At 44.3% G+C, this 13849-nt stretch overlaps 1 protein-coding gene across 5 annotated transcripts in view; it reads right to left on the reverse strand.

The window, feature by feature from the left end:
- The window catches only part of rhobtb4 (Rho related BTB domain containing 4), a 42081-nt gene that overhangs the window by 24186 nt on the left and 4046 nt on the right, over positions 1 to 13849 (reverse strand). Inside the window, exon 1 of one of the 5 annotated variants that reach the window (XM_041937014.1) lies at positions 1380 to 1678. The exons of the other annotated variants lie outside the window; for them this stretch is intronic. Within the exon in view, the coding sequence (XP_041792948.1) occupies positions 1380 to 1408 (29 nt within the window). The 5' untranslated portion in view covers positions 1409 to 1678. Of the gene's footprint in view, positions 1 to 1379; positions 1679 to 13849 lie in introns of those variants that run through there. 5 annotated transcript variants of the gene reach the window in all.

Consider the following 13849-nt stretch of genomic DNA (forward strand, 5'->3'; position numbering starts at 1 on the left):
TTCCTCTGTGCAGCTCCCACTACTGCCTCATACAGGGGTCACAGCATTCAAACAAGCCTGATAATGCTGGCTGACTCTTCCATGAGGCTCTGTCAGTGCTGCACTGCATGTTATCTCAAAGCTGTTGACACAGTCAAAGCGTCGGGCATGGTGCCTAACCAGGACAATAAGTAGCTCTGTTCCAGATCCATCTGACGGTATACATAATGACAGGCCCGATCATTGATTCATTAACAGTAGCAGCGACAGATGCTCTGAAACCAAAACCAAAAATATTTCTCCACAGGATGAAGAGACAGAATTGCATAAACAGGACATTTAATCGCGCTAAAATAAATAATGAAAATTTGAACAGTTGGTGTTTCCACAAATGTGCCTTATGAGTTAAACTCGCAGTGTGGCCATTAATAGACATCTTTCAGGAGAAAAATACACTGGCCAAAAGACAAAGAGTCCACAATATGAAACACAAGTGTGCCAAATTGTTTATACAACCACATCAGATGTGACAGAAATCTGATGGCTGGAATTAACAAGTGATAAAAACTCCTCATGTAGAATATCACTTCTTTATTCAGGTGGAAGAGCAGAGACAGCTACCTGCGTAACACAATCCCTCTGGTGACGTCATAGCCATGGGATCAGCATTTCAATGTGTGTCTGTGTGTGTGAGTGTGCGTGTGTGTGAGTGCCTGTTCGGTTTTCTAAATGGAGATAACGCGCGTTATCTATTGTCACAGTTTGGATGCGCATGCTGTTCCAGTGAACACTCTGGTGCAGCATCACTACTCTCATCAATGAAAAGCACCTCGTGTGCTCCCTCTCCCCGCAGCCATTCATAACCACCTGGCTCATTCATGTTTTCTGGAAACCGATTCAACAATCCAGACTCCCTATTGTCATCCGGGGGGACAAGATCCCGGACACACGGCGCATTCAGCGCGGCGGTGAGACGTCTCCCGCACGTCGATGTTGTAAAAGGCAGGTGGATATCAGCCTACTTCCCAAATGATGCGCTGATAAGTCTTGCGTAAGGGGCCAAGCCCATCCGCGGCACCACAACACTGACTCGAAACGCTCTCATAACAGAAGTCTGTGCAGCACATGTGGAATTAAAAAAAAATACAGCAATCCTCCACTGTAGGATCTCTTTCTAAAACAATTGAATACATGTGAAATATAAGCGCTTTTGGGACTATTACGTGGAGAGATATAAGAGGAGATTAAAAAGCCATTACTGTGATATGAATGAAGCACAGCTGAGGATTTAACAATCTTTAGAGTAAAGGATATTACGTGCGGTGTGTGGATTGCTTTGTGCACCATAAGAATCGCATTGGAAGCATGTGACCCAGTATCCCTGCAGGAGGGGACCCTACCTTCCGACGGTTCCGGAATTGACCCACATGCCACTCTGCTGGTGGTTCAGCCGGTCGCTCAAACCGGACAAAGACGCGCGCAGAATGAAGAGGTGGTCGCGGTGGTGCCGTTGTTTGTCAAAGAGCGCACATAGGCTGCTGCGGACGTCGCACAGGACCTCTGCCCTGTCACATCCTCCTCCTCTTACTTCCCCTCGCTGCCTCCTTAATCCAGCGCCTCGCAGTCCTCAACAAGTAGCGACTGGCCGCTGCAGAGCCGAAACGGTGCTGCCGTGATTCTAACCGGACGCTTGTTGGGATGAAACCTAAACATAACTGGCGTAAAAGATTTTCCTGTTCTGAGCCACCCCCTTTTCTGTTGTTGTTTCCCCAGCTGATTTCATCAGAGGCACGCCTCCACGACGCCGCGTCACGACACAGCTTGCCCATCTCATCTTGTGCTGCGTTCAGGTGCTATTAGAAAAACAGACATTTTGGTAGCGCTGCGCCCCTGACCCCCTGAGCGTCTCCAATGTAACTGATGCATCAGATGCGCAGCCGTGACATATTGGACGGTAGACTAGAAAACATAAGGGGACTTTATAGTAAGGGAAAGCGATATCATACAACGTTTTTGTATGTGCATTAATTAAGGCACCAAATTCCACAGCTGGCCTTTGCATTTTCTCTTACATTTTTAGTTGAGCTGCGTGACTTCTAAAATTAACTAACAGCCATCAAGCAGCTGTTTTCCACATAAATATTACCCAGCAAAAGCAGATGTGCACCCTATTTAAGACTTCAGCTGTCGGATGTTGGAGCTGAGGAAGAGCACTCAAAGGTGTCATGAGAGATTAGAACGCAAGAGCCAATCACATCCCGCAGAGTTTATCGTATCCCCGCCCCGAAGCTGTGCTCTCTCCATCCTGTTAACTCAAAACATCCCGCAAGGCACGCTGCCTTTTGTTGGCGGAGCACTCACATCCGCCGCGGTGCTGGTGTCATTATGACTCCCAGCTGTCATTATTACCCAGGCACGAGGAATAGGACACATTAAAAAGCATTAACTTAAATGAATACAAACTGTTAAATGTGCGATATTCTAAATCTAATCTATCTAATTTCTAATCTTAATTTCTCCTTTAATCATCACTCATACATGCAAGTCATTCCCCATCAAACCTAACATCCAGATAAATGATGCAATAGTGGAGCTATTACTCATGAGCAATGTTGAGAATTTGTCTTCTATGGTTATTCTGGGAGTTCAGGCATAGCAACTAGCTACCACATAGCAACACTTGCTACAAAAGCCAACACAGGAGCCAAGAAAAAAAAAGGCAGATCGTGGATTGCTGTAGAAAATACCCAGCCTTTTACCCTCAGATTTTTCCAAGATGTCGATGTCTGGGAATTTGTTCCTGGAATGTTAAGCTGTACCAGGGAAGAAAAATGCTGCCGAGTCGCCAAGAGGCAAAAATACCTCACTATTCTGCCAGCAGAACTATTTTTAATTTAATCTTTAGCTGCTTTGTAAATTTGATGCTATCCAACGCAAGACTTTGCCCAGACATGTTTTTCAGACAGGAACCCTCTTTTGAGTGCATCCGCCTTTCATTATAGGCATGCCTGCAACTGGAGATAAGAGGTGAATGTGGAATTTGTATTAGATTGCATTTTATCTAACAACACATTTGGGACAGTGTTCAGCCACGTGGGGCCCTGGACAGACTGACCAACTTTCTAACAGGACTATGAGAGACTGAAGATGGACATCTGCTGGTAGACTTTGGTACTGACTTCTCTGGAAAACTGCTACACCACGTCAGCGCTGTCACTCAAGACAACTGCACCAAGAGCTGGCATCTTTGTGACACATCCCAGTGTGGATCAGCAGTGCAGATCAAACTATATGCAGAGTGAAAGCATTAGTAAATCATGCCATGACTTGACCCTTGTGCTCTTCAGAATTGTAAAGATGTGTGTTCTCATGTGCACACAACATGCGCAATTGCACAGCACCAAAACACCGCAATGAAGTGCACAAGAGTTTAACGTGCAACTAGTGGAGGTGTCTGCTTTATATCCATTTGTTCAGAGTTGTCTTGAAGCCCTGAGAAAACACTGCCCCCTGACCTGGCTGGCATGGGCAGAATGAAACAGCATGAAAGATGGGCTGGAATGCTGCAGGAGAAAGCAGGGGTTCAACAGCGCAGGCACTGAGAGGGCTTAGAAATGTGGAGAGGCAGCCCCTTTGTTGGAGAGGTGTACTTGTGAGAGAACGCTCAAGCAGCACAGTCTGAGGTGATGTCTGGCCTTTTCAGCTACAGTAGTACGGAAAGGACTGTGTGGCTTTGTTTACGAGCTTTATCGCTCTTTTATTAACTGTGTGGGAAGTCTACTCCCATAGCTTTTACACTTTGGTGAGATTAAAGTTGGGAGAATGAGCTGAGATCACTTTTTGGCATGACTACTTCGACAAGGAGTGTCCTGCTGTTTGGACAAACACTCGGTTCAGGCTGCAGTACATTCAGCGCCATCCAGCGACCCTCAACTTTTATTGAGGGATCGGCACCTTTAAATTCATTTATGTAGATCAAAACATTTCATTAAAGCTCAGTAAATCGCAAGTTCTATTCCTAAATATTAATTCACAAGTTTTATTTAGCTGCAGACTGTGATTGTTTGCACATTTGAGGAGAAACCCGACAATGGATTGCATCATTTGGCATCCTGACGACAATGCTTTCACAATGCTTCCACCTCTGCCAGCGCCTTGATCTCACTGTTCCTCAAACACTCAGGAAGGATTTCATTTTGTAATCCACCATTTAAAAAATATGACATCTGTTCTTACGAAATGATGGCTGGTAAATTCTTGTTTACATTATGGTGCAAGTGCGAGCTCAGAGGGATCGATTTCCAATGACATCATGAGTTTATTTAATATTAAGCAATGGATATCAGGTATCATTTTTATGGCCGTGCAGCATTTCGGACTGAAACTCTTCCCCTCGTCTCGTCCTCTCCTGTCCACTCCTCCACTGACCCTATTCTCACCCGAATGTCCAACAGGCCCACACACCCCCTGCCCCAGCACGGTACTGGAACTGCTCTAAAGCTGTCAAAACACCCAGCTTCTCACACTCCGCACGTCCACAGAGAGTTCGCCTCAAACACACACCGTCCCTAACAAACACACACATGCAACACACACTCTACATCCAGCCCCGTGCACTGACACAAGTAGGTCAGAGCTGCAGTGGGTCTTCCAAACAGTCCTCCAGCACCATGGAACTGATAACAGTATCAAAGATTAAATTCTACCTTCAGACACACACCCTTACACACAGGAACAAGCATTGCGTACCACATGTACGTATGTGGATGAGTTCATTAGCCTGTTTGTTTGGCAGGATGATTTTGGCAGCCATTTTTGTTTCGCAGAGGGACAAGAAAAAAATGCAACAGCACAGGAATTCAAATGTGTTCCTCTGGGAAGGAAATTCAGAGGTCAGAGGTCAAGGGTGAGAATGAAGTGAAATGAGCTTGTGGGAAACTGGCATCCCTAAATGATCAGCTTAAGAGGAACAGTGAGAAACTGACAAACACACAGAAATACACATACATCTATGTCAGTTTCTGTCTCTGGATCTCTTTTTCATTCCAACGCTTTCTCACACACACACACACACACACACACACACACACACACACAGACACACACATTTCGACATGAAGAAGTGGCTGAGATGTGTTGCCAGAGCTGGCACCCTGGCATGAAACAGAGTGTGTTTTGTAACAGCCGGCCTATTTGGCGGCGGGGCATGTTAGCAGAGTGTGAGTTTAAGTGAAAAACATTCAATGCTCGATAAGGCCTGAGAGAAAGCACAGAAAGAGACGGGCAGACAGAGCGAAGAGGGAGGGAGGCCGGGGATATTGTTTACGTACTTAGTTGTCAGTAGATTGTCTTATCTACAGCCGGTTGGAAAACTCCATGTGTATGACCAGCTGCTGTTACCTCATTATACCTAAATGAAGACACATCACTCACAACAGGAAAAGAAAAACACTACAATGGAGCAAAAAGATGTCAGGCGCTACCGAATGTGCTTTTCTTAAATGCAATTTTGTGCTAGAGAGACGCACCTCCTTGTGTTTCAAGCCTTGTAAATTTGACCTTAACAGCGTATGTGAGGTATGCACCCTATACAGAGGTATGCAATTTATTGTGTACTTTTACAACATCAGTCATCTAGTACAAATTATATAGTATTTACAAGCTAATTTCATAAAATTAGAAAAAGCAGAAGGAGGTATGATGAGATTTATGAGCTATTAAACCATGTCCAAGGTCTCCAGCGTCCCAAACAGAAGATAAGAGTTAAAGCACTTTCTGCTGACATACGTGTCATTAGCCATTATTCCCTCGCTGCCACAGAATGTGAAATGACGGTCAGTTTGTGAGTCGGATAAGTGTTCTAATGCTGATACGCGAGCGGGTCAGGTCCGTGCTGGCGATGATGGGCCGTGATGCTGGAATATGTCGGGAATGTTAAGTGGCTTGAGGTCCGGGGGCAAAGGCTTGATAGAGGTGGGAATAGCTGAAGAGAAAGGAAGGATGGAGGGTGGGAGAGTGGAGGAGGATGGCAGCACTGCGAAAGGGTGTGTGGTGGGGTAGGTTGGGGGTGTTTTGCTGCATGCTGTCTGCCTGAGAATAAGCAGACCTCTGATTATGATATTAATGCCAACTTAAATGTTTCGCAGTGGGGTGCCTGGCTTTCGCAAAGTGGTGCCTGGGATAAACAAGAGCACAGCAGAGCATATTCCTCACTGTCCCTAAGTAACTCCCCTCAGACTGCCAAAACTGCCCATTTAGAGTCATGTGGCATCTGGCACACCCAGGCACCACCACCACCACCAACAGCACATCTGCTGTTGGTGGTGTCAGGTTAGTTACCCCAGCTTTCATGTGGCTATGGTAGGCTTGGTAGGAGTAGTTAAAACAAAGGAGGAAACACTCGAGAAATTCCAGTGATTCCACGCATTTTTGTGCTTGACTAATTGTTTTGTTTTTGTTGTAAAATCCTCTCCCTAAAAAGCAGCCTAAGACTGGAGCGTGCCTGGGGGTAGCCAAGGTAGACAGGTGGTTTTGAGAGGCCGAAGGGTTGAGTGGATGCTCTAAATTCTTGACTGGCACAAATCTTCCATGATGAAGACAAACTGTGCATAGCAGAGGTAGTCTGAAGTCATAATATACTGTCTGTGACCTGACTTGAAGGGACTGAGGTTGCACAGGCATGTCTTGCATGTACAGACACATAAACACATACATGCACACAAACAACTTAGATGCTTGCATTAACTCAAACACACAAACTACTGCTAAAAAAACACCTTTTTAAAATCACACACACTCACAAACAAATACACATGCACACTCTCTGCAGGACAGAGACACACAGGTCAGTAGAGGTGCCTCTTAAGCCGTGGCTGTCAAGTGGCAGGGCTAATCTTATTAAGGCTCTCTTCAGCTGCAAACTCTTAAAGTGATAGTTCACGTCACTGGAAAAATTAGGACATTTGGATCGAAGCATTTGTTTAAAGTCTGAAATGTTGCAGGAGGTAAAGTGTCCTGTTTCGGGCACAGTTCATACTGTATGATGTGGACTAGAATGTGTGGTTTCACACTGCAAGCAAATGGAGAAAGAAGATTTCTGTTTTCGTTTGCATTAAAATATCCACATAGTGATCAACAGAGATTATGTTTAGATCACAGTGGCTGGTTGACTCATAATGGGACACATGCACTGGATAGCGTGGTTAATGCGCCAGCAAAGTAAGAGATCACTTTAATAGCCTTAGGAAGTGAGTGCTGGGCCAGTAAGGGCTTGGTGTATTTGTTGGCTGTGCAGGGCTGAGGGCATTATAGGGATGAAGATGAGCTAGTCGCTTATAGGTTAAGGGCCTGGCCGGAGATGATGTCAAGGTGAAGTGTTAGAATCAGGTTGAGGAATGACACAGATATGGAAATTAGGATGGAGAACAGGAAGAAAGTATATATAGGACCACAAGCTGAGGGAACCAGCATCAGCAGGTCTTAGTTAGTAAGGCCTTGGCCTGCAGAGGCAGCTAGAGACTACAACTATAGAGAGAAAATAGAGAGACTGAAAGTCTGATGTGATCTTGTGGGCATACTAATGTGCCTGGTCTTTGGAAACAAACAGAAAAAATTCACCCTTCAAAAAACAAGATAAAAAAGCAATAAAATAGGTGAAAAAATATTTAAAATAAGCAAAATTAAGCATACATTAGCTTAATTTTAGATAATTCATCTTGAGTAGATTTGGCTTTTTGCAGTGTATGAATGGCATCGGGGTCTGCATGAAGCGATGTATCAGTATTCAGGTTGCCCCAATGTCACTAATGGCATAATTTAAATGCCAAAAGAAACAAATGTTGTATATCCCATAGTTATCCGTTTGGTATTCATGTGCACTTTCCATAGAAACGCTGGATTACACAACAAATTACAGAAACAAACAAAACAAAACAAAAACCTGCACAGCCTCTTTTGAGGCACGCACTGGAGAATAGAGAACAGGAGGATGAGGGTGAGCTTCTGACTCACCGAGGTCATAACAACATCAAACATCTCTGCTGTGTGTCTTGAACAAGTTTAACAAGTGTAATCCACTGACCGTGCTCTCTATGCCACATCTGATTAGATTCATAGCACTTACTCCCGAGGTACACCGTGGGTTCATTGTCACTTTGAAATTGATTTAATCCGCCAGATACATTTCCTCGTAACTTCTTCATATGTGATTTAGCAGATCCATCAGCAGGGATAAGGGAGGAGCTCATCATGGACTAGCTGCATTTTGTTCCTGGAGCTCATTAATGTAGTGATAACAACTAAAAAGTAAATGGACGGGACATTAGTCTTACTTCTCATCCTGTATTAAATTAAAACAATGCAGTGTTTTTGCATCCTGCCTCTGCCAGTTTTTCCTCTAGTATGGTATATTGTTGCTAAAATCTCAGTCTTTTACATTTAAGGGACTGAGACTGAAGCGTTTACTGATCTCATCTTAGGCCACTGAAAAACAACGTGCTTTGTTAATACTCGTCATTTTGGTTGTATATTTGCAGGAAAAAGCTAATATATCACCAAACAACATAAATACAACATACATAGCAGATTGCTGTTTATTGTGATGGTCTTTAATACACAGCAATAGTGTTTTGGGGGGACATTTCCTCTATGTAATCCTCTACTGACTCAGCAAATGCATTAATCCTGTTTCAGTGCAGATAGGTTACCATTATAGCTAACATCACGCTCTAGAGCACATACTTTAAGGTACCTTTCAGAGCATTATTGACCAGCCCATTAACGTCAGATCAATATGCAGCCAACAACAAAGTACTGTAATTTGTAAAGTGCCAGAATCTCTTTCCAGACTGGCTTTGACACCTCACTGCTACCTGTGGTGATGTTAGGAATGTTGGTAACCTCTGTGAACCTCAGACAGGTCCGCAGCCACTCTCACACTCCGGTGAGGATGTATCAGAGTAAACTTTGGACTGGGGTCGAGATCAGACAGCAAACAGGAAAAGGCGAGGGAGGGCAAATGGAGCTCTCATTCCTCTCAAGTACAGGACAGAACGTGTTTAAGCTGCATCTGGTCATGTATTAGCTCTGTATGTATTAGTAGCTCTTTAAAAATGCATAAAATTGAACTCAATTGTGAAAACTTCTGATCAGTGTGACAGTAACCAGGAGGAGGGGCAGGAGCAAAGGAAAAATGTTGAAGTTGTGAGGAGAGAGAGATGCATTTGGCCTCAGCACAGGTCAGTTAGTATTCCAGAAACAGCCTGATCAAACACAGAGTAAAGCCAAGCCAAACACCTCTGGACTTCAGTCTGGCACAGAGAAGCAGAGCTGTAGCCCTGCCGAGATCACACTGCACACAGTCAGTGCATCAACCCAAAACACTCTGCGAAGTACAGAAGAGATTCCCAACCTTTTTCGCCTTGTGAGCACTTCAAATGAAGCAAAGCCTACCTGTGAGCATAATGTCCACCTGTGGCGACCAGTTAAACTAAAGAGCGAACTTTCTGTGTTAATATAAGACATCAGCATCTACTAATTTGTTGTCCATTTTCAACATGACTAATCCTAAATATCTATATTGGTATCAGGCTTAGAAATCCAGTATCAGTCTGCTTCTATTTAAAACACACTTGCTCACAGATACGGAAATAGAGAGGAGGAAACCGAGGGGAGGGAAAGAACGGGAGTGTAAAAAGCAAAAAATCACAGACAGTCTGAGACACAGACACACAAATAAACCACATTACACAGAGCCGAGGCATAACAGGAAGGCCCTTTGTTGTGTTTACTTCAAATAGCCTGCATGTTGTTTATCCATTTGTGCTGCTCTGTTAGTTAGAGTTCCTCATATTGTATTGCACTTGCACAAACAAAAACAAACCGGTTGTGAGGTGAAAACCTCGCATCTGACAGACGGAGCAAAAACAGCCAAGTGTCTCAAGGCCACTGCAGTTTTGATTTTATCCAACACGATTCTATAACCCTGAGAAGTAAAAGCATTTTTCTCAGGCAGTACAGGAGTTGTGCAATCCCTTGGCTGCCCTGCAAACACAAAAAAATCACCAAACGTACAGATACGATTTATACCCAACAGCCGTGGAATGCAATACTCTGCATGCGGCTAGAACGTATCAAAACGGAGGTCAGCGTGTCATCTTCAATTGCAGGAACGTCATTAGACAAGACAGAGCATGCATGCACGCACACACAGCTGATACACCATGCACAGTAGTAGACATCCAAAAATACAGTAGCGTGATGGAAAAATCTATACTGGTGTCCAGTTATTTCCGCACTGCTGCGCCGTGGTGCGGTGACAAAACCGGCATATAATAGTCACCGCACACCGGCTGGCACGCTGTGACCGCATGTCATTCACTTGCCAAGCTGCAGCACCGCCACACAGGCTTTAATCATTTAAATAAGGGCAAGGGGCAACGGGGTGGAAGCTCTTTTGGATGGTACATTACTGTTGATCCCAGCTAATCCCAACCACTTGTGAAGAGAGGTCATTCAAACCAGACAAACGCTCGGATGAAACACGCTGAGATACAATTTGTACACAAAATGCAACATATTCTCATCTCAAAATGTCCTGTTCCTCTTCACGGCTTTTAAGCATTTAGATGTACAGTATGTCCCCACTGTATTATTGATCATTGCAGCGAGGGGGAAGTAAAAGGCAATTTAACAGTAAACCGTAACAGTCATAATGGAACACACAGGAAGTCAATAAGTCTGCATAACATGACCTTTGTTGAGAAATGCATCGGTATTAAGTAGAGCATGATATTAAATAGGAATGATATTGATGATATTGATTAAATATTCATGTTGAAATGAGAGTGATGTAATTTAGAGGACGCGGGTAGAGAAACAAAGAGGGAGATTATTTCATCGGCAGATTGTTTGCCGATTTCAAAATTGTCTTTCCTCAGATGATCTCAACTGATTTACAAAGTGATTTGTTATCCAGTCAGTTCGAGGTATGAGCTGTAACAACATTTCAGCAGGTTTTAGTGTGTTGCCCCATGAATTGTATTGATTTACTTTTACAAATATGGTTGTTTAACATGTCGTCAAGCTTCCTCTGGATTTCATTTCTGCTGGCTTTTCCTTCAATTTGTTTAAATTGAGGGAAAGGTCCCTCAAGTAGGCAATGACTAAAAATAGATCCAAGTTGAAACTGTCTGACCACGCCGCGTAATGACTGGTGAGTCAATTTCAGATTTTCATGGAGGAGCAAACCACAGTCAGCCAGACAAACACTGACTGGGATGGTGGCAGAGCTCACATCTACAACTTGCCACCCTCAGTTATCTAATCTGAGTCATGGTGTGTGTGTGTGTGTGTGTGCATCTATCTTTGTGAGAACCAATTTGAGCTTTACATTTTGAGAGACCTCCAAAGGGCTGTTTGAGGGTTCAGACTTGGTTTAAAGTTTAAAGGTTTTAATTAGAATTGGGGTTAAATTTAGCCATTTACTTGTGATGGTTAAGGTTATGGTAAGGGCCTAGGGCATGCATTATGTCAATGAGAGCCTTCCCAAGTATAGAAGTAGTGTGTGTGTGTGTGCGCGCGCGTGTGCGTGTGCGTGCACGTGTGCGTGTGCTTGCATGTGTGTGCAAGAAAAGTCAACAGAGTGTCAGTCAGGTTGCATCAGCCTCCTGAAACTGCAAAAAACCAGCAGCTCAATCAACTGGCATGTGGAAAGACAACAGCACATATATATAAAAATAGATGTGAAGGGAAACACCTTAACCTGACGACGCGTGCAATCACATGAGCACACACACCGACACAATTACAGATTAAAATCCTGTGGTTTCATGTGTGCCGCAGCCAACACTGAAACTGGTCTGACCCTGATTAGCAGGAATGGCACCCTTGGGCGTTTCTCTCACCACAGATTAGTTTAAAGCCTCCAGTTCTTACTAGAGAAGAGACCGAGACATGTAGACAGGTGGAGAGCGTACACATGTGTCAATGTGTTTATGTCTCTATGAAGGTGTTTGTGCATGAGGGTTCGGGAGTTCATATGCTCCCCTGTCTGAGTCATTGTGTCTGTGTGTGTCTGCTAATGAGTTTGGGTGTGTAGGAAGGTTTTTGCATGTGTCCTTGTCATGCTGTTAAGGTGTGAGGATGGCACAGTAGGGAGTGGTGTAAGATGAAAGAGCCTGGTCTAATTCCAAGAGCGTCAAATACCTACACCTTGGCACACCCCTCGGCATCTCATCTAGAGACCCGCAAGGGGCTTTTAGCTAACTCCACTGTGATCATATCTCCATAGCCGCTTCGAGCAAGGTGATGTAGTGTAAAGAGCAAAAAAGTCCCTAGATGGGTGGAGGTTGGGGTCCTGTGAGAAACCAAAAGTGAATGATCTCTTCCTGAACCTCCAGCCAGTTTTGGTGCCTAAACCGAACAACTATTTCATAACATTAACCACGAGTTTGAAAGGCTTTCTAGCAGGAAGGCTTTGTGTGTCACCGTGATGAGAACGTGATGGACCAGTGACTCCAAGCATCTAATATTGGCACAAATGGGTTTTGCATTGGAGTTAACTGAACGCCTGGTCCCTCTCAGTGCCTCACTCTCTCTCACCCAATCACTGTTGTTGCTCAAGGCGCTAAACTGGGGTCTCTTAATTCTCAATTAACGAAAGCCACAGCCGCTGAATAGCGTGTGTGACGGGATGTGAGTCGTTGTTTTTGCAGGAAGGCAGGTGGATAGACCTGCGGACAAGAAACGTGAAAACAAACAGGAAGATGAAGAGACAGCCAAGGCTTGCAGGCGTTAAAAACGAGAGACGCTAGAGATTACCGCTGTGTGTGAGCAACACAGAAGCCAGACATATGGGGCTGTTTGGTCCCATACAGACATGGGAAGTAGTTAGTGCGTGGGTCAGCCTCCGAAGTCCTGTAGGGGATGCAAGCAAAACCACACCCATCCGAGCACGCGTGTACTGCACAATGCACACACCACTATGCCTACAAAACCCTCAGACAACTCTAATATGAAACGCAATCTGTGTTGTTGTTTCTTGTGTAGTTGGCATATCCTCAGTCATATGACTTTGGAGCCAATTCACCCAAGGGGATCGGCTTTCCGCCACAAACGAGAGGAGCAGATGCTAAAGAAAGAGATACCCAGGGATCAAATTGCATAGAGTCAAACACATACAAAAATATGCATGCATAATCACACGCAGATACACAGGAAGATATATTTGTTGCGGTGATACTTCCACACCACCATCATACACAGAAGCACATACACACACACACACACACACAAACACACAAACAACAACATAAATAGTAGGGGAGCAAAGAACTAGGCTGTGCCTCTCAGTGTCGATGGCATAACACGCCGTCTCTTTTTGAACACACGCACAAGCAAGCACCCATTAAAACTCAGTAAGGAGCAGAGATCTGGCGGATCAGAGCAGAAATATAAGCACTTTTGTGTGTGTGTGTGTGTCATATATTTTACATGTGGGTTAAGTGAGTGAAAAAAGCAGCAGCAATCTTTGTTCGCCATTCATGATTAAGAGTGTGTATTCTAGCCTAAACGCCTCAGAGCCCCCTGTCAGATACTCCTCTAATATCAATCCACCAGCCATTTTGTTTAAAAGAACAGCCTTGTTCCTCTTCGCCTGGACTGTTTGCTGACCCTGACCCTGTCCTATCTCAGGCCTGTGGTGATCTGTCATTCTGAAGCCACACAGTGGAGAGCATATGTTCCCCAAAGGCAAGAAACTCACTAAAGTTGGGTTTTAGCAGTTGGTATAAGGAACTATTTTGACATGCAGACGGAAAAATTCTGTGATTTTCTTAATTACAACCCAAAAGCACTGACTGTACGAAAACTG

This window comes from Chelmon rostratus, chromosome 5 (genome assembly GCF_017976325.1).
Source record: "Chelmon rostratus isolate fCheRos1 chromosome 5, fCheRos1.pri, whole genome shotgun sequence".
Lineage (NCBI taxonomy): Eukaryota > Metazoa > Chordata > Actinopteri > Chaetodontiformes > Chaetodontidae > Chelmon > Chelmon rostratus.